The 22,500-nt window shown below is 33.8% G+C and overlaps 1 protein-coding gene across 1 annotated transcript; it reads left to right on the forward strand.

Annotated features, from left to right (window-relative positions):
- The first annotated feature begins 3,622 nt into the window (after window positions 1-3,622).
- On the forward strand, window positions 3,623-4,482 carry LOC122592891 (abscisic acid receptor PYL4-like). Its single transcript, XM_043765216.1, has one exon. It carries the CDS (start codon window positions 3,847-3,849, stop codon window positions 4,441-4,443), a length of 597 nt encoding a protein of 198 aa, XP_043621151.1. The 5' UTR covers window positions 3,623-3,846; the 3' UTR covers window positions 4,444-4,482.
- The last annotated feature ends 18,018 nt before the right edge of the window (window positions 4,483-22,500 follow it).

Below are 22,500 nucleotides of genomic sequence, written 5' to 3' on the forward strand. Positions count from 1 at the left end.
TTCTGATGAAATTTGATAAAATTGGAATTGAATTTCATTCCTTAGTGCGTTTGGTTGCTTAATGATGAAGGAATATCATTCCGTTGGAATGTCAACATTCTCTCATTTGATGGAATCTCCATTCCATGAGGATGGGGGAAAGAATCTCATTCCGTCTCTCCCTTAATTCTTCAAAAAATGAAAAACATTTCATCAAATTCTATTCCATCAGATTCCAATTCCTTCAATAAATTCCCTTTCATCCAAAAACATTCCGTGAACCAAACGCGCCCTAAGAGATTGAACTTTGGTTAACCCTCACATTGATCGTTATTGTTTTCATATGGTCTTCTTAACTTAAATACTAGTTTTGCCTAATATAATGTATCATTACAAAATTATATACTTTTATATATAATATATATAATATATAAAATATATCCTAGTGCAAGGAACATTATATAATGTAAAAAGAGAAAATGTCATTGTATTTTGTATATACATAGGGAAAATGATTTATGCAGCAAACTGCAGGTGCAGTACTTAAAAAAGAGTTGCATCTTAACTTTTTTAATTTTTAAATATACAAAATCCCTCCTGATTTTAAAGGTTGTTGCAGCTAATATCCCTGCTATATCCCTGCCGTCAACAGCAGGGATGATTAGCCCATATACATGTTATCGCAATTTTTGGTTTTAAAATTAGATTAATTTACTTTTAGATATAATGACTAAAAAGTTTAAGCCATGATGGAGAAATAAAAACCCTTTCAACATATAAAATTTGTTAGTGTAAAAAATTACCTCATGCATGACATGTATTCCAATCTAATCTAATTGAGTTGTTTATCATCCTTAGAGTATCATGTCTCAAGGGTTCTCATTTCGATGAATTAGGATTAACTTTAAGAGTAAGGATATTATGTTTTTGTATTGTGAATATATTGAGGATTTCATTTGATCCGGAAGTATATCGATAAACACATTGCTTTAGCGTAATTCAACTTTTTTAAATGCAAATGTTTACAGTTAAAAGGTTATGAAAATAAAAAAAAAAATCTTTTACAACATGAACTTTCGTAATATTTTTTCATGTGAATGACTTTTGAAACATGTAATCTAATAGGAAGTTTAAGAGTTTTTACAATTAAATAAAGAGTTTTGTTAATGACAACTCTAAGCGCTGTCAGTATTAATTAATTTGATGCATTAAAATTTGTACTTTATCTTGCGAAAATTCAGGGGGACGGTTATTGATATATAAAGTACTACTTTTTATGCATGTAATAAGCTGTTAATAACAATCCTTAGAGCTGTCATTATCATTTTCCATAAAAAGTTGTAATAAAAATCGAATCTATCATGAGTAGTGAATCTTATCTTTAATTACACCAAACACAACATCCCTTGAAAACAAAATAGTAAACACTTTAAAACTGGTATTTTTACCTGGGCGTTGCCCCGGGAAAAACAAAACTATGGTGACAAAAGTTAAAAAAACTTTAAGCCGGAAAACAATATTTGCGTGATAAAAGTTAAGAAAATAAAAGTTGTGGTTAAAAGTAAAGAAAATTAAACTTTGGTAATAAAATTTAAAAAATAAAAAGTTATATCGTAAAAGCAAATAAAAGAAAACTTTCAGAGCAAGATTTAAAAAAACAAAGTTATGGAAAAAAATACAAAAGTTAAGAAACTTATACCTAAAAGCAAAGTTTGTATGGTGAAAATTTCAAAAACAAAAGCTATGTGACGAAAATTAAAAGGGAAAATGTAAAAAAAAAAAAAAGTTTTGGTGACGAAAGTTTAAAAAGTAAAAGTTATGTGGTTAAAAAAAAGAAAATAATGGTCGTTAAGTTTGTCATCTAACAGTCGTTAAGTCCATCACTTAACGATCATTAAGTCCGTTATTTATGTTGGATGCTTTAGAAGGTTGTACTTTATGCTAAAGGGGGTGTACTTTTAGGTACAGTAACACCCCTCACATTCCAACTTTAGTTTTTAGTATATATATATATATATATAATGCTAAAGGGGTGTACTTTTAGGTAAAGTAACACCCCTCACATTCCAACTTTAGTTTAGTTTTTAGCATGTATATATAATATAATGCTAAATGGGGTGTACTTTTAGGTACAGTAACACCCCACCCCTCGCATTCCAACTTTAAATTTTAGTATATATGTATAATTATACAAGATGTCGATTGTCGATGGTCCAAAATCAAGTAGAAACGTCTATTGAGGAGGCTTATTAATGGCCCATCGAGTTTGGACCAAATGCCCAATTATTTTATGAAAAATTTAAAATAAATTAATTTAATAAGTTTACAAACATAAATCTTCAAAGCTGATAATGATATTTATGTAACACGAAATGGATACTCGCACAATATGGTGGCGGTGGCGGTGGCGGCAACGGATGGTGTTAGAAGTGGTGGTGGTAACGATGTGATTATTAATCTATAAGTAATTGACATAAATGGTAGTATAGTTATTTTATGGTTAAGAGATGTATGCCCAACTAGACATTTAATGTCCCTTATGTCTTTCGGGCAAATGTTGGTCACGGGTTCAAAACCTTTGAAAGGCATATTGGGAAGTCTTTGCCAATGAGCTGGAGCATGGGGGATTTCTCTAGCATGAGCTAGTTTTCTTCATAACGGTAGTGGGACTTCCACCGCCTGTCACGTCCTCGGATTGACCGTGTTGGTGACTTGGTTGATCTCTACCTGACGATGAAGATTCATGCCGCTGAGTCAAATCATCACTGTTGTTCAAAAAAATATATATATCATAGAGAAATTTAGTGGAAATATTAAAATTAATTAATAAAAGAGATAGATAGTTTGGATAAATATGGGTGTAAAATATTTTAGGGGATATATTGGGTAGATTTAGTGTTTGAGTTTGAAATGTGTTGAAAATAAAGGTATTTTGGGTATTTTAAAGATAGAAAGTTAAAAAGAGGAAAGAGTAGTTTGTTTATTAATATATTATAGATTTTTAAGTTTATCGATAAGTTTTTTTCATTTGAACTGTGTTTTTTATTTATTTTTAACTGTATAAAAGTAAATATTATTTATGGTAGACTAAATTGTCTTGACCAAATTTGTACGACCAAAGTATGATTTAGAAAAAAAACAAAACTCGTAAATGTGTCAACTCATATTCGAACCATTAATTATGACGTATAGCAAAATTAAAAGTTTGGAATTAAAAAAAACTATTTATTAAAACCACATATTCTAGTTCAATATTGTATTTCCCATTATATCTCAATAGTTGAGCACCAATTTTATATGCTCTCAAGTTCGAGACATAAGAATGATATTTGAGGGAATTTCACAACAAAGTCCTAAAGTAAATCATGTTTGAGTCATGCAGAGAGGCAAGGTTTTATCCCATTAAATGTCGTGTCTTTGGGCGGTTTAGTTGGGAGTTTCTCCTCCTACTAGGTATTGAGGGTGAGAGGACTCTCTAACACAAATCCGGTTAAGACAACGTAATCTGAATCCCTATTGCAAGTTTATGATTCACAATTTTTGAAAAAAAAATAATAAATAAATAATTTTTAAGAGAACTATATAATCTCCACTAGTTATATATAACATTATTATATTTTTATTTTATTATTTTCACATGAAACCTCCTTCCTCTCTCACTTTTTAAGATCTCACCAAACCATTTCTCCCTCTCATATATCTCTCTCTCTAAAACCACTTCCAAATCCTCCATTAAACATCATATCAATCACCTACAAAACATACATACCACAAGAGTAACCAATCTCATCTCTACATATAAACACACAAAAACACCAAAATCAAAAGATTCACCAAATAACAATTATCCAATCAACAAATCAAACCATGCTTTCAAATCCACAAAACTCACAATCCTTTTTCACCACCACCACACCCACCGGTTGCAACAAACAAACCTCTCACACATGTGTCACTAACCGCATCCCAGACACCATAGCTCGGTTTCACACACACCCGGTTAGCCAAAACCAATGTTGCTCAGCCGTCATCCAACAAGTCAACGCCCCAGTCAACACAGTTTGGTCCGTAGTTCGTCGGTTTGATAACCCACAAGCATACAAACATTTTGTCAAAAGTTGCAACGTTCTAGACGGTAATGGAACCGACATTGGAACGTTGCGACAAGTAAACATTATATCTGGTCTACCAGCGGTTAATTCAACTGAACGTCTTGAAATACTTGATGATGAACATCATGTATTTAGTTTTAGTATTGTGGGTGGTGATCATAGACTTTCTAATTATAAATCTGTTACTACTTTACATCCAACAGCCAATGGAAATGGGACAGTTGTTGTTGAGTCGTACGTTGTGGATATTCCACATGGGAATACAAAAGAAGAAACTTTTGGTTTTGTTGATACCATTGTGAAATGTAATTTACAATCTTTAGCTAAGATAGCTGAGAATATCAAGATTTGATAAATTATATATACATGATGATCAAAGAATGTATGTAAATTTTTATTTTATGTGAGCTTTGTAATAAGTTTATGTGAATTTTTTTTTTCTTTTCAGAATTGAATTGTGATGATGGTATCTGAACGATTCTGTTTGTTAGCCGTTAAAAAAAAACCTCCAATAAAAAAACCTCCAAACAATGATATGATGGAAGAAGTTAAGAGATGATTGTTTGATTGGTTTTAGGCATGGTTATCCCATTGCATTCTTTGTTCTTGCCAAGTAATGTTATTTTATTTTCGATCACTAGCTATTAGTTTTAATTACTTAATGAGATTAGTTGATCACCATGAAGATTTTTTTTCTTCTTTTCCTAAAAGTAAAGAAAGATAGTGATGTTGTATTGGATTTATATTTATGACTAATCATTGTTTATTAATTAGATCTAAATTGTAACTACATCCATTGCAATATATGTGAGTGTATATTAACTCTTGTGAGATATCGATGATTTAATGCAAATTTTTTAGTAGAGAACAACTTAATTTATTTTATTTTAAAGGTCGTTCGATCACGTACAATTTAGTGAATGTACTCATAAACAAATTCAATGATTCAATCTTATTTAAGATAAAAAGTTATATATATGTTCAAGCGCGCTCAAGCAGGTTATTTGATAACATCCTATACTTTGAATTATCAAATGCCAAGTAGGTTGAAAATTAGAATAATATAATAGATAGTCAAATAAAAAAACACAAAAAATTTAAAGTTTCCACGTGAAACAGCCGACTTTGATAGCTGTTTTTGCAAATTTTAAATTGAAGTTTAAAGTATATGATACAACCGTACAGTATGGTCATTACTTGTCTACTTCATCCATCCATAAAAATAGTCGATCAACAAAACATCAGGTTTTTATAATTAATATTAGATAGATTATCTAATTACTTAAAACGTTATAATTTAGCTTAACTAGTTAATAAGATATTTTTAATTAATACTATATTACAAAGGAAAGGAAAAACGAATCAAGAAGTTTCCAAGTTTCTGGAAAAAGTAAAAGAAGGGGAATAGTTGAAGACAATTCTTTTAGGAGGAAAAGTGCAAAAATATTGCAGAGAAAAGAAGAATAATTTTGTTTTAAATAATTAAAGGTGATGGAAATCAACAACCAACCTTTGCAAGTTGAGGGATTAATGACACCATAAACACCAACTTGCCTCTCTTTAAAATTACAATGCCTCTTTTGTTTAATGACACCATAACCAACTTGCATATTTTCCTCTTACAACTTGCATTGTGTGGGACATACCAAGAATAGTTTTAATTTTGTTTTGCATTACATTTTAAATGAGTTAGTTTTATTTCATTATTGATGTGATAAGTAAACCACTATAAATATTCTAATACATAGATGATAAATATGTGAAGATTTTAGATACAATGTTCTTGGTCATTCTAAACATGTGTTCACTACGAAGAAAGAGAAATATGACCTTTTCTAATACTCGTAACATCCTTTTCAGCTCAACGTCAAATTAGCTTTTTCAAATTAACTTGATGATACATTTTTCACAACAGTTATTTACTTCTTTTATTGTTTTACTAGTCGTTAGGCCAAATAGATAAAGTACAAATAAAAGTATGAAACATATAAAAATTAACTCTATATCAATATCAATTTCAGTTAATTTTTTTTTCAACTTTTTTATTGACAAATTCGTTACTTTTATTGAAGATTAACTTCATATCAATATCGATTTCAGTAAAAAAAAAACCATTTTTGTAGCCGAACTTGTTTTTTTTTTGTGGAGAATAGTCGTAGCTTTAATTTTTTGGTTAAGAATATATGAGGTTTTTTTTCCCTAAATTGTATATATATATATATATATATATATAATAACTTTTTGGAGAGTTTTAAAGATGAGAGGATTTGGTTTTTATTTTTTTATTAATTAATAGGTCGGCCTAGCAAAGTTTTATTAATGACAAAAATATTCAAAAATAGAAGATTAATTAAGAGGAAAAATTAGGCTAAAAGAAGAAATTAGAGGTCCCAAGTGTACTTCCAATATTCTCATTTAGTTATATTATATATTTTACACACATATATAGCTACAAATATATATTAATTGGACCTACACCTTCTTCCATTACCCGTCACTTAAGTGAAGGGAGCCAACTCACGTGACATTGACGAAGTGGTGTCAATGGTTCACCAACTAGAAGAGAAACCGACGAGCTATTGTCACAAGTCTAATTCAAATAAAAATGATAGAGTTAAATAGAGATCGCAAAGAGAGATCGTCTTTAATAAGTACTATCGGGTCGTAGTTCGAAATGGGTCATGCTTGTTAAGAAATATTTTCAGGATCAGTAAAGATCATCATTTTCCGAGATAAAGGATTTCCTCTTAGACAACAAGAAAAGGATCAGCCAAGATTAATGTCTTTGATTTTGTTTCTATAATTAGCATATTTCTCATTGTATAAATAGGGGTCTTGTGTTCACTGTTTTATCATCACAAAAATCAATAAAACATATTATTCATCCTCTATAGATTCACATGGTATCAAAGCAAACGGTTCTAGCGTCATCATCTATCTTCTCATCACCCACCAAATCACCAAAAAAACGAACCTAAAGCCACCATGGTTGATGGAGCCGATGACAGCAGTTCAGATTTGGCTTTACAGTTAGCCAATTTCTTGCAAAATAATGCTAGCCATCAATCACAAAATCTGAAATTATCAGACAATCTCCAAATAAATCTAAAACTAAATAGCCAAATTTACGCTTTATGGACTTGGATGATCCGAGTTGCCATAGGCGGCAAATCATCACCTTATCAAAAACCCACCAGAAAAGGCATCAACAGAAAAATATGAACAATGGGAGAAGGAAGACTTGATAGTTTTTTCATGGCTCATCCAGGATATTGAATCGGTTTTGGCTAGAAACCTCACCGAATTTTCCACGTCAAAGGAACTATGGGATGCCTTGGCAACCACATATAGCAGCGACAAAGACAAGTTGCAGGCCTTGAATGTCCACGCAAAGCAAACGAACTCAAGCAAAATGAGAAATCACTTGAAGATTTCTGGATTTCTCTCCAAGGTGTGTGGGAAGAGATCGACCGAAGTGACCCGAATCCCATGAAGTGTCCAGAAGACATAAAAATATATGCCAAACATAGATCCAAGCAGAAATTGTTCCAATTCCTAAATGGATTGGATCGAAAATTCAAGCATAATAAATGGGAAGTTCTCCGGGTCGACCTCTTACCAACTGTCGAGACTTCATACGCTACCATTAAGTCGCCCACCAAACAATCTTGGAAGCAACTAGCAGTGAGAATGACGCGTGTGGCTGCCGGATTAATGACCGGAGAAGCAAGCGGCATAGGGTTGGCAACCAAAGGGTTTCAAAAATTCGACGGCAAAAGGAAACAAATCACCAAAGAAAATAAATCCCATTTAAAGTGTGAAGAGTGCGGCATGGCTCGACATACTAAAGATCAATGTTTCGAATTGATTGCTTACCCCGATTGGTGGACCGAAAATCATAAAATGACCAACAAAAAGGGTACCAATAAAACTCCTACCACCAAAGCCACAAACCCCACCAATGATAATAGTAACCGGCGATCAGATGGCGGCTTTGGAGGAGTAGCGGCGACGGTCGGAGTTGCAGAGGATGAGAGTTTTTTGGTGGTAGTAGGTTACAAGGAAAGAGGGGATAACCCTAGTTTCCTTGAAAATATTTCTCTTTTTTTAGAACAATATAGGAAAGTAAACAATTATAAAGGAAAGTGTGTCTCGGCCGAACCACACAATTGTCTTAAAGGAACCAACCCACAAAATTGTTTTAATGATACTTTTAAAATAGGCCCACATAATAGGCTTTATTATTTTGAAGGCCCAAGAACAAATGGAAAAGTCTACATGACCCAAAACAGTTGTGACAAGTCTAATGAGCCATGGATTTTTGACTGCGGAGCAATGGATACGATGACTTACGAGTTATTGGATTTCATAAAAAGTCGAAACCTGGGAAAACTCATATCCAAGCTGCAAATAAAGGGAAAATGAACATGAAAACTGGTGGAACAATTAAAATCTCCACAGACATTCAATCATCTAATTCTCTTTATGTTCTTGCCTTGTCAGAAAAACTTTTGTCAATAAGTCATGTAACAAAAGAGCTCAAATACTCAGTTCTCATGCATCCAAAACTTTGTCTTTTACAGGATATCAGGACGGGACGGATCATTAGGCGTGGCACTGAGAGAGAGGGAATGTACTATGTTGATGAAGTAAATTCAAATGGGAGTGTGATGCTTGCTCATGAGACAAGTGAAAGGGAATCCTGGCTGTGGCATAGAAGACTGGGACATCCTTCAGTTAGTTACTTACATACTTTGTTTCTTAAACTTTTTCCATTAAATAAGTCAATTTCTTGTGAAACATACATTTTAGCTAAAAGCCATAGACAAACCTATAAACCGAGTAATACTAGAATTGAAGTTTCTTTTTCATTGATTCATTATGATGTGTGGGGCCCTGCCCCAGTTCTCGGGGGTCAAAATTTTCGATATTATGTTATATTTGTTGATGATTGTACCTGGATGACTTGGGGATTTATTTTTTAAAAAATAAGGTGGAGGTTTATGATAGGTTCAGTATTTTTTACACCATGATCCCAACCCAATTTCAACAATCTATAAAAGTTGCGAGATCAGATAACGGTGGAGAATACGTAAATACAAAACTAAACCTATTCTTTCAATCCAAGGGAATTGTACATCAAACCACATGTCTACATACCCCAAAACAAAATGGTGTTGACGAACGGAAAAACAGACTTTTACTAGAAATGACTAGAGCTCTAGTAATTGAGTCACATGTTCCAAAACATTTTTGGCCAAAAGCGTTAGCCACTGCTACTTACCTAATTAACCAACTCCCAACGAAAATCCTCAAAATGAAAACAAAAACTTAAAACCCTTACCGAATACCATAAAATTCCTTTAGCACTTACTCTCTCACCTAAGGTGTTTGGATGTACTGTTTTTGTCCATATTCCGAAGTCATATCGTGACAAACTTAATCCTTGTGCGGAAAAATGTGTCTTTGTGGGATATGGAGTCACTCAGAAAGGGTACAGGTGTTATAATCTAAAAACCCATCGTATGTTCACCACAATGAACTGTGACTTTCTTGAACCAAAGTATTTTTACTCCTCGCCATACAGTGGTCAGGTGGAGGAACAGTATGACACAGTGAGTTGGCTATGGTATTCTTCAGAAACAAGCTCCTAAAGCTCTCAAACTTCTAGTACCACTATTGATGAAAATCAACAAATCTCTCAAGAATTACAGTGTCCTCCTCAAACTGTTAGTGTCACTAGAAATGTGAGTCCAAACTTGGTATCCGAGGTACGTTATTCTTCACCTGAAACTGAAACTGCTATCCCAGATTCCATAAATGAAAGTGTGCAGGGCAGTGAAGAACAGGTAGAACAAGTTGAACAAGCTGCTACAAGTGTGTCTGGAAAGTACGTGCTCCTGGCAAGGTCTACCCGAGGTATTCTTGCAAAGCGCTATTCCCGAGAAAAAATTCCCAGGAAATCTAGATACAATATGGCAATCATAGCAAAAAGCGTTCTGTCTGAAGAAGCAAAAGCATTCATAGCAAAATTATATTCAGTAGAAATTCCATCAAATGTAGATCAAGCCTTGAAGTTACAAAAATGGAAAAATGCTATGGATGTTGAGATCGATGTGCTGGTTAAAAATGACACATGGGACATATGTGTTTTGCCATAAGGGAATAAGCCAGTAGGATGCCGGTGGGTTTATACAGTGAAATACAGTATAAAGCTCGATTGGTTGCCAAAGGATACACTCAAACATATGGAATTTATTACTATGAAACGTTTTCTACAGTTGCAAAGCTAGATACAATTAGGATTTTGTTCTCTATAGCAGCAAACCAAGGCTGGCATCTCCATCAGTTTGATGTAAAAAATGTCTTTGTACACGGAGAGTTAAAAGAATAAGTTTATATGGAACCTCCACCTGGTTTTTCACAAGATTTTAAGCATGGAGAAGTCTGGAAGCTGAAGCGATCACTTTATGGATTAAAACAGTCACCTAAAGCCTGGTTTGGCAGGTTCACACTGGCAACGAAAAAGTATGGTTACAAACAAAGTAATTCTGATCATACTTTGTACTTGAGTTAGAGAGGAGATCGTATAACGTGCTTAATTATATATGTTGATGACATGATTATTACTGGGAATGACGAAAGTGATATCAAGAAGCTTAAAGAAAGTTTGTATGCAGAAGTTGAAATGAAGGACTTGGGTATTTTCTCGGAATTAAAGTGCTGAGATCACAACAAAGGATATCATTTGTCAGAAGAAGTATATTCTGGATTTCCTGGCAGAAACAGGGATGATTGATTGTAAACCAGCAGACACACCCATGATTGTAAACCAAAGGTTGTTTGTGAAATCAGATGCTGAATTTGCTGATAAAAGTAGATATCAACGAATAGTGGGAAAGTTAATATATCTAGCTCACACTCGTCCAGATATAGCTTATGATGTTGGAGTGGTAAGCCAGTTTATGCACTAACCTTACGAAGAACACATGGAGGTAGCTTTGAGGATTATCAGATACCTCAATGGAACTGCTGGTCATGAAGTACTTTTTAATGCAAATGGTCATCTTGATATCCAAATATATATAGATGTTGATTGGGCTGGAGACAAAGGAAACAGGAAATCAATTTCAGGATATTTCTCTCTAGTATGTGGTAATCTCGTTACTTGGAAGAGTAAGAAACAAATGCTTGTTTCTCTATCAAGTGCTGAAGCTGAATTTCGTCGGACAACCAAGGGATTAGCAGAAGCTTTATGGCTGAAAAATCTTGTGACAGAATTAGGGTTCGCTCCTAAAATGAGTATTCAGATTATGAGCGATAATGAAGCAGCTATTCAAATCTCGAAAAAATCCAGTGCAACATGATAGGACTACACATGTAGAAGCTGATCGACATTTTATTAAAGAAATGATTAAAGATTAAATCATTAAGCTTCCTTTAGTCAGATCTGAAGACCAGCTTGCATATATCTTAACTAAGGCAGTAGGAACAATCATTTTCTACAAGTGTCTGGACAAATTTGATTTTTGTGATCCCACCATTCAACTTGAGGGGGAGTGTTAGAAAGTATTTTCTGGATCAATAAAGATCATCATTTCCAGAGATAACGGATTCCCTCTTAGACAACAAGAAAATGATCAGCCAAGATTAATGTCTTTGATTTTGTTTCTTTAATTAACATATTTCTCATTGTATAAATAGGGGCCTCTTGTTCAATGTTTTATCATCACAAAAATCAATATAACATATTATTCATTCTCTGTAGATTCCCAATGCTCAACACAAATAACCAATCTTTAAGAACGAGCCAACAGAATAATCAACTATCTAGGACTTCTTTAGATAGAGGTGATATGTTGGTTCCAAGTTTTTAAAAACTAGTTTAGTAAAACACAATGTTAATACAGGATAAGATACAAATTTTATTCTTTAATGTATAACATTTTTATTAGTTGGATTAATAATTACAAACTTAGATTAGACTCATTAAACTTTTTAGGCAAAAACCCAACATTTTGTTGATGTCCATTGCCATCAAATCCTTGTACGAATGGTCTCCGTAAAACCTTTCGCGCATATTGTTCTAACCAATAAGAGAATGGGCAACGCATAGAATGCGACAAGCACCGAACTGGGATATCTTTAATCATGCAACATAATACATCTGTCATCCTTATTTTCCATCCCAGGTTGATTCTCACATATTATAGCAGACACGGATAAAGTCATTTGTTAGATCTATTTTTGGGCTGACTATAATCTTAAATTGATATTCATAACCAACTTGATCTCGTGTCTTCATTCCTTGTAATTGACTTGGATTGAATGATAATGCAACCTTAAGGAACACAAACTTCCATATGATAACTCTTTGTAATTGGATTGGATCAGAAATGTCTCAAAGTGAGTCATTGACCATCATACAAACTTATAAGATTTTATGAAGTATTTCGTATTAGATTGTTATCACCAAATCTATACTTTACATTAGGACTCAATAGTAACAGTTACATTTTACCGCTTCTCATTTAACTAAATTTGACTTTTATACTAAATAACTTAAAGAAAAAAGAAAGTAAAAAAAAAAGAAAAAGTTAGGGAATGGAAAAGGATAAAGTTGCAAAATGCTCCAAGAGGCTATGCTTGGTTGGGATAAAATGAATGGTCTTATTATGGGTTTTGATCATGTGAAAACTAAATTTTTCGTGAAAACTAGAAAACTATCAACACATTGTGTTCTGAATTTAACACAATGTGTTTTTAATATGTTTTTCGAAAACACATTGTGTTAACTTCATATCACAGTGTGTTTGAACAATTTTCTGATTTACAATGCTATCAAAAACACACCGTGATTTAAAACTTAACACAACGTATTTTAGATTACACAATAAAAACACATTGTGTTTAAAACACAATTAAAACACATTGTGTTAAATTCAGATCACAATGTGTTTTGGCAGTTTTCTAGTTGTCACAGAAAATTTAGTTTTCAAATTAACATTTCACGTCTTATTATAAGACTAAAATTATCATTTAACTTTAATTAAAAAAGGTTACAGAAACACATAATATTGAACAAATATCTTATGACAAATTGATCGGTTAACTCTGAAGTCAAATAAAATGTTATAAATCAATTAACTTTTACAATAGGCAAATTGTCAAAAATTGAGCAATTTCTTTCACATTAAAAGGTAACTATAGTTTCTAATTTGAAACATATAAAGGGCAAACCCTAGTGGACAGGGGTATCTTCTAAATCTACTTTATGGGCCCGGGGTGAGTTTACCCAAGATCTCAGGTTCGAGTCTTGGGGTTCTCATCTCAAAGAAATTTTTCCATGAGGATGGGGTTGGAGGTCCAGAAAATCTCTAGTTAAGATTATCTCAAACATATCTGAATCGAAACTCACTTTAAAAAAAAATATTAATAAATAAAATAAAATTTATTAAAAAAGGATAAAACAATGCTAAAGTGCAGGGATTATGCTGCTATGGTTAATGGTTATGGTGGTGGTAGTGAGGTTATATCTACCGATTTATCTATTCCAAATTAACTAACACTTCTTTTGTCAAACCTGCTCGAAATTATTCAAACTCGATTCGTAAAATGCTCGTTTTGAGCCGAGCTTAAATAAGCTCGAGTCGAATTCGAGCTTAACTGTTGACTCGTTTACTATTCGAGTTCGAGCTTGAGTTTCGAATCCATAACTCGATTAAGCTTACGAGCCTAAACGAGCTTTCATATATATAATATAACAATAATATATATATATATATACATATTATTATATTACTCGAACTTACATATACTAATCGAGCCGATCCTAAACGAGCTTTTTTCACGAGCCTTTAATAATCGAGTTTAGTTTTAATCATTTAATGAGCTCGAGCTCGAGTCAAGCTCGAACATGTTTAGATTTTTGACAAATGAGTCGATCTCGAGCTGAGCTCGAGCTTTCTTAATTAGTCACGAGCCGAGCTCGAGCTTAAATATCAAGGCTCGAACGAGCTCGAGCATGAGCCCGAGTTCCTTTAACGATCTCGAGCTCGAGCACTGTCAAGTTCAGGCTCGGCTCGTTTACACCTCTAAATTTTTATTAAAATAAATAATTTGACTGGACTACCTTTGCAATTACATTAATAATCAAATAAAATCACTCCTTTAAAACTTATGACTACTAAAATTATATCTTCTCTATATTTCTTCTAGACAACAAGTTTGGCCCGGACGTACTGACTTTTTATATACATATCTCCAGTTTCAAATAAAACTCATTATTTCCAGAGAAACCAATTTCTCCAACCCGGAGATGCTCACACCCAATTTTACTCACAAAACCTTAATTCTTAAAAAATTTAAAAATCAATTCAACTATTAATGGTTGGTCTTGACTTCTATATTTGATTTAAAAAAACGATCCCATGAATCCATGATGTGAAGAAAAACACCACGAACCAATGGCCCATTAATCAAACATATTGAGCATAACATGATCGAACACCTGACACTGTTTGGCTTTTTGTATACTTAAATAGTTAAATTTATGTTTTTCGGGCCTTTTTTGAGAGTTTGCGTTTGGGTGTTTTTGGCCTGTGTGACTAATTGGGCTAATCTCATCTATTTGTGTATTTAGACTGCTATGGGCCTTATGGCTGTTTAAACATACATTAAATATATGGGCTCATCATTGACTTGAGTTTTTGGTTCATGTTGTAAAGTTAAACTAAATAAAGTTAATAATTTTAACATTTGAATTGAAATCAAAGGTTAAAGTAGTTTTGAATCTTGATCCTTATAAAGTAAATTTATTTTCTAACTTTACAGGATCCTTATAATTCATTCAAATTGAAAGTTTCATTTCATACAAATTTCTCTAACTCCTAGCTCGTGTTTCACTTACAAGTCTAATATAACGAAAAGACCAACAGCCTCTTAACTAGTTGGTTGCTAAATCTTTACAGAAGAGTACGTACACATTGTATTTACATGGAGTAATTGGCCGGGCTCACAAGCATAGATCGATCCATTAAGTCGAACCATTAGGACCTGTAACTAAAAACGAAGCAATACTCTCTGCAAGCATTAGCTTCTCAATATCCACCTTCTCACCAAACCTGTACGTAAAACAAATCTGACCTTGCGATTCAGCAGAGCCCAATTGCACAGGGAAAAACACCACTGCACTACACCTGTTGGAAGTGCATATTCATAAAGTTGTTTCAACGACTGATGAACTTCTCCGATGTATCTATCCCCAAGCTTACGCTTGTTAGAATATGAACACATACATAACCATATAATCACGAGTAAGCGCAACGGAAGAAATCAAAACATATATGCAATCAAATTAGTTAACAAAGACTAGAATTGAGTCGTGTACCTTATGCAAGCTCCAATAAAAATAATAATAACAAGATTATTATTAATGCTTACGGTTTAAAGCAAAACCCCTCTACGATCACACACTAGACACCCCGAACAACGTATGCTAGTACTCGATCACAAACCAAACAAACCTTTTGCTTGAACCTTCAACTTCAAAGTCGAAACCCCTCTTAGAAGAAGGAATTTTGGCCACTTCAAAGCAAGGAAGAAAAGGGAGAGAATTTGCTTATGTGAAAAAGTATGTCTAACCACCAAAACCTAGAATTAAGCCCTCTATATATAGGGGTTAATTAGGTTAAACAATCTTGGAAAACAAGTTAGACAAAGGCTTACAAGGCCTTTGTCATGGCCGACCCCTTTAGTTTTAGGGCTCAAATCCATTTTCCAATTTTCACATTTTAATCCTCCTTTTTAACTAATTAAATATAATTAACCCTTTAATTATGTTTAATTAATTATTTCGTGATCAAACTAATTAATATAATACTTTAATATATCAATTAATATTATCGAGTTACCGTGTCATTTCGTGTGACCCCGTAGGCTTAAATTATTCCCGGACATGCGATTTATAATAAAATGATCACACTCCAACAGCTCCCACTTGAGCATGTTATTATAAATGCAATAACATTGGTTGGCGTCTAGCAACACTCCAATGCTCCCGGAAATATTTAAGAATAGATTCTTAAATCGCCAAGTTGAAATGATTTAGTCTTTAATATCCCTTTGTTCAGATACCCTTGTTAATTATGAATATGGATCAATTGTCATTTCATAATTTAACGATTATGTTTCTCATTTCTACAATTAATTAAGATTACCAAATTAGTCAAGACAAGTTCTTGAGTTCATTTGGGTGTGGCCACACAAACATCTTCAATTAATTAATGAGGGCGCCAAATGGTATCATACTTCAGTTGCAAATTGAAGGGACAAATCCTGTATTGACTACAAGTATCTGGCCATGTCGTTTCTTAACATTTCTGAAAATAGCCCTTTATTACTGCCTTGTTCAGGATAGATAGGAACTATATCAAGAAATGCAATCCACACATGCATAACTCACTTGTATCTTAAGTCAAAGGATAAATAAAGTAACCATTTCACGAATTTCATTTAATGACGCCGATCCATAAAATGATAATTCATTCTGTGGGGTAAGTCCAATATTCACCTTTTGAATATCATGTGAGTTTGGTACGATCCACCATCTTCAAAATATTCCCTTAAATATTTTCATCAATCTCTCACAATTGTCTTACTTTAATTATATTCCCATATAATTAATCGACAATGGACATTTAGAATATTCAACTAATATTCATGGATTTAAACATGCAAATATAGGACACAATTATTATAAAATGAAACCACTAATACCGCGTATAAAAATTCATTTATGAAAATAACAATTGTTTAACATCCCATTATCCAAATACCAATCACAGATTTACATGATATAACTTAGCAATAACCTATGTCCACGACATACTTATTGACCTTTCCTTTTAACAATGCCTTTGTAAAAGGATCCGCTTAGTTATAATCTGTGTGAACTTTGAGTAATTTGATTTCACGCAATTTGCTTTGCTCACGAACGTAGTGATATCTTGTCAGGTAATGTCTGGCACCTTTCTGAACCCCAGGTTCATTGGCAATGATAATTGCTCCCGAATTGTCACAGTACAGTTCCATAGGTGTGCTATTTGAGGATTATCATATAAATCAAAACATAAACTTTATAATCCAGACAACCTTCATGTCGTCTTCTCTGAGACGACAATATACTCAGACTCTGTCACATCCATAGTAACTGTGGTTTGCTTTTAGCTTAAAGCATTCCATCGTGTCTTCATTTAAAATGAAGATGTATCCCGACTGATATTCTTGAAACATCTTCATCAGTCATGAAATCCAACATCACAAATTCTATTACCATTTGAATTTTGATCAGGATTTCAATCATACACCAAAAATAATTTTTTAGTATCCCGCATGTACTTAAGAATACTTTTCACAGTAGTTCACTGATCCACTCCAGGATTTTGCTGATATCGGCTAACAATATTTTGAGCGAAACACAACTTCAGGTCTAGTGCATCTTACCGCATACATGATAGATCCCACAACCGAAGCATAAGGAACTCTTTGCACACGCTCCACCTTTTCAGGTGTAGAAGCACCATTCTTGCTAGATAAATTAAGTCCTTCTTGCATAAGCAAATTCCCGCGCTTAGAATTTTCCATCTTGAATCTCTTCAAGATCTTATCTATATGCGCACTTTGACTTAATCCAATCAATCGTTTACTTCTATCTCTATAGATTTTGATTCCAAGTATGAATGCTGCTTCACCCAAGTCTTTCATAGCGAAACACTTTCCAAGATAAGATTTAACGTCTTTCAACATTGGAATGTGATTTCCTATTATCATCGACATACAAGACAAGGAAAGTAACATTACTCCCACTAGCTTTGCGATATACACAAGGCTCATCAGGATTCTGAACAAAATCAAACTTTTTGATCTCTTCATCAAACCTTTTATCCCAACTCCTTGATGCTTGCTTTAGTCCATAAATGGACCTTTGAAGTTTGCATACTTTGTTGGGATATTTAGGATCGACAAAACTTTCTGGTTGTACCATATAGACTTCCTCGTCTAGAAAACTATTTAAGAAAGCGGTTTTGACATCCATTTGCCATATTTCAAAGTCATAGTACGCAGCTATGGCTAAGATAATCCTAATAGCTCTAATGTCCGCAACCGGTGGAAAAGGTTTCCTCATAATCAACTCCAAAGAGTTGAGTATAACCTTTCGCCACAAGACGAGCTTTATAGGTGTGTATATTTCCATCCATGTCGGTCTTCTTCTTGAAGATCCACTCGCACCCAACGGTTCTACCATTTGGTGGAAGGTCAACCAAGCTCCAGACTTGATTGTCTTTCATGGATTTCATTTCCACGTTCGCAGCTTTAAGCCATTTGTCAGATTCCGGATCTGATAATGCAGCATTGAAATTAGAGGTTTATTCAAATCTCCTACTACGTGTTCTTTAGACTCAATCATAAGATTTAACCTTTCACGAGCACGTATTGTCCTTGAGGACCTACGAACTGGAATCGCTTTATCTTCAACTTGTAGTTCACCTAGAGATTCATCTCTTTGAACATTTCCCCCCCAAGTTGAAGATTTGCCAGTACTTACAGAAGTTGACTCATCTTCTTGAGTTTCATCAAGTTCAACAATCCTCCCACTGTCCTCTTGAGATATGAGTCTCCTTTCAAGGAACTCAGTAAATCAAAAAAAAACTTTAACAATGTTTCCGGTAGGAAAGTAGAAGTAGTAACCCATTGTTTCCTTTGGGTGTCCTACAAAGATGCACTTGACAGATCTGGATTCAAGTTTGTCAGGCGTGTCTCGTTTCACGAGTGCCTCACATCCCCAGACCTTTAAGTAAGACAACTTAGGAACACTTTCCATGCCACAATTCATGCAGTGTCTTGTCAACCTTCTTGGTTGGAACCATATTGAGAATGCATGCAGCAATCTCTAGAGCATAATCCCAAAATGAAATGGGAGAGACTTAAGGTTCATCATTTATCTTACCATGTTCAACAAGGTTCGATTTTTCCTTTCACATATACCCTTATATAGGAGTAAGCTCTTGGATAAATCCACAAGCTTTTAGATGATCCTTAAACTTTTGGCTTAAGTATTCTTCATCTCGATCCGAACAAAGAATCTCGATGGTTCTATTGAGTTGATTTTCTACTTCACTTTAAATTCATTGAATGTTTCAAAGACTTCATGTTTATGTTTAAGCAATTAAACATAACCATAATGACTGAAATCATTCATAAAAATGATGAAGTAGCTAGCCTTTCCTTGACACATGCCTAAATGGGCTACATACATCTGAATGTATTAGTCCGTAATTCTTTAACCCTCTCCGATTTTATGCGGAAAAAGGTATTCTTGTCATCTTGCCGAAACCACAAGGCATGCATTTGTCAAATTATTCATCATTTGATTTAACGATCTCTTGTCAAATGATTCATCATTTGATTTTAAAATCCCTTCAATTTGAAGTATGCATTTCTTGCTAACGACAACACATTTATCAAATGATTCATCATTTGAATTCAAGATCCCTTCATTATGAAGTATGAATTTCTTGCTAACGACAACACATTTATCAAATGATTCATCATTTGATTGCAAGATCTCTTCATAATGAAGATTTCCAATGCGTTTCTTGCTAATGATAATGTCAAATCCATGCATTTATCAAATGATTCATCATTTGATTGTAAGACACCGTCCCTTTGAAGTCTTTAAATGCCTTTCTTGACAAAATTGAACAACATGACTATGCCAAAGATAATTAGAGTCCAAGTTAAACTTGACTCTTTGCTATTGAATTATTATTTGTATAACAATGCATATAATTCAATTTTGAAGATACTTGAAGCACTTGCCGAACCAGCTTGCTTCTTCTTCACATTCAACTCAGCTAGATACTTTAGCCGTATGCTCCTTTTGCCGAAAGGGTCTTTTAAGGTTTTGAGACAAACACAACTTATTTTCTCTTACCAAAAATCTTGCCCTTAGCTTACGGTTGTTTTGCTTTCCGAACCTTTCCCCCTTGATCATAAGAACTCAGGATGTAGCAGATTTCCTTGGAAGCTCTTTCTCATACTCAATTAACATGACATGAAGTTTAGCTGTGGTTTTACTAATGCTATACATGTTACAATTGCGCACGAACTCCTAAAAAATCCGATTTTTAGGTTCATGCCAATAGTAATATGCAGATGATAAGCATAGTTTAACCTTTCCAATTGCCCATGACTACCTCTTCAACTAGAGTACTTGAGGACTAACCGATGTTCCATGCTCGTGTCGCAAGTCATGAAGTTGATCAACTAGGTCGAACAACTCCACTCCGGCTTGCTTTTAGTACAAAGACTTGAGTTCAGTGAGCATATCACATGGAAATGAATGCTCAAATTGCTTTTGAAGGTCGGCATTCATGTTTTCCAACATTAAACAAGCAACCTCATTGTGTCTATCATATCGAGCATTGTATGCAGCCAACTTTCAAGTTGAAGCATTCGCTCCCGGAACAACGGTGTCTACTCATCAATGACTTGAACCCAGTCATTGAAGTTTGGCTCCAGAAAGTCTTTTCCTTTCTAGCATCGACCTGAAAGCCGATTGGTGTATGTTTTGAGAAGGATTTGTTGTTGCCATCTTCAAAACAGACAAAAGTTCAATTATCGGTATTTTTGATAATTAATCCTTAAGAAATGTAATTTACCCTTGTTAAATTCATCTAACAAATTACTTTCACTAAGGCTAGGATCCAACTTGACATACAATCATTTCATCAGTTGATCTGCTAGAAATGACGGTATTCAAAAGATAATCGAGAATCGATAATTGCATTCATGCAACTCTTAGAATTATGGGACTTACAACAACACTGTAAAGGGGTATTAAGTGTTTTGTAAACATGTTTCGTCCCATCTTATGCCACGGGTTAAGGTCTCACCTCTTAACTCGTTTTAAGTCGCCCAATTAAGAACATGTAGATAGTCCACCGCTGTCTTACAACGAGTGGTAATCCACCTTGAAGAGATACAATTCACCTACGTCTCACGTAGAGCAAAAAGCACTGGCAAGTGTTCTTAGCAAAGTGGGTGGCATTGACTTAACTTTAAATGGGTAATTCATTTGATGTGAATCAAAAGTTTATGTTTGAAGACTCATGCATAATCTTCGAAACATAATATTTAATAAAATTATTTGTATAGTCTTACAACACAAGAGAGCTCGGTAGCTCCAATTGAACGCACAAAGAAGCGCAAGGGCAAAGGTTTGCGATAAAGCAATTAAAACCCGCCCTTTTAGAAGGCTAGCGCATTCCGACTTATACCTCTCTTAGAGTTTGTTCAAATGGGTGAGCCGGTGTATCTCAAGGTTGCAAGACTCCAATTTTATTAATGAAATCTCTATTTTGATTGTTCTTAGTCAAGTTTATTTCAAAAACCAATTTTTGCATCACCTTTATACAACTTATAAACAATACAAAAATTAATAAACTTACTAATTTCCGAACTACTTAATCAAGTAACAAGTTAAGGTAGGCCACCTAAACATGGTCACTATGGTTCATGCATATGTTTAAACCCGGCTCCCCCTTCCAAAAAAGAGGACCACATGCATCAAGTTACTTTGATTGCGTAAACCTTTAAACAAAATAGCTAACACTTAGCACATAAACACATAAAAACATGCTGACTGGAATTTTCTAGTAGCTTCATGACCAGTTTAAGCCTGTTTCTAGTCCGATTCAGATTTCGACCAGAACTACAAAGTTGTAGCCCTATGAGTCGGCAATCTACAGTCCGAATTTGGGCTTCTAACTCGTTACCGATTAAAAGATGATTTTTTAGTAAACTGTCACACATCAGGAAATTTACACGAAAAATTCACATTGTCACATAATTATCTAATAATCAACCCTAATTATTGGATCATCATGCTTTGCAAAATATATCTCTATATATCCAGTAAAATCACAATTAATTTTGCATGAATTTTCTTGTGATTTTACTATTATTTAACAACTTTAAATAATTAAGATACACATAATCATGCAATTCATCACATAAATCATGTCAATTCACAATTCAAAACTTGTTTGAGGGTTTCAATCTCCATTGAACAAGGTTAAAACTTTAATTATACAAAAAACCCTAATTTTTATTTAATCAAGATCCGATCTAATTAATTAAAAAATAAGAAAAACAACCTTTTAATTATTTAACAATTAATTAAAATCAACCAACCCTTAAACCCCCCTTCAAGTTTTGATCTTTGTAATTAATAGATCACATATGTGGCTCGTGATACCATTGTTAGAATATGAACACATACATAACCATATAATCACGAGTAAGCGCAACGGAAGAAATCGAAACATATATGCAATCAAATTAATTA

Source organism: Erigeron canadensis, chromosome 3 (assembly GCF_010389155.1).
Source record: "Erigeron canadensis isolate Cc75 chromosome 3, C_canadensis_v1, whole genome shotgun sequence".
In the NCBI taxonomy this organism is placed as follows: domain Eukaryota; kingdom Viridiplantae; phylum Streptophyta; class Magnoliopsida; order Asterales; family Asteraceae; genus Erigeron; species Erigeron canadensis.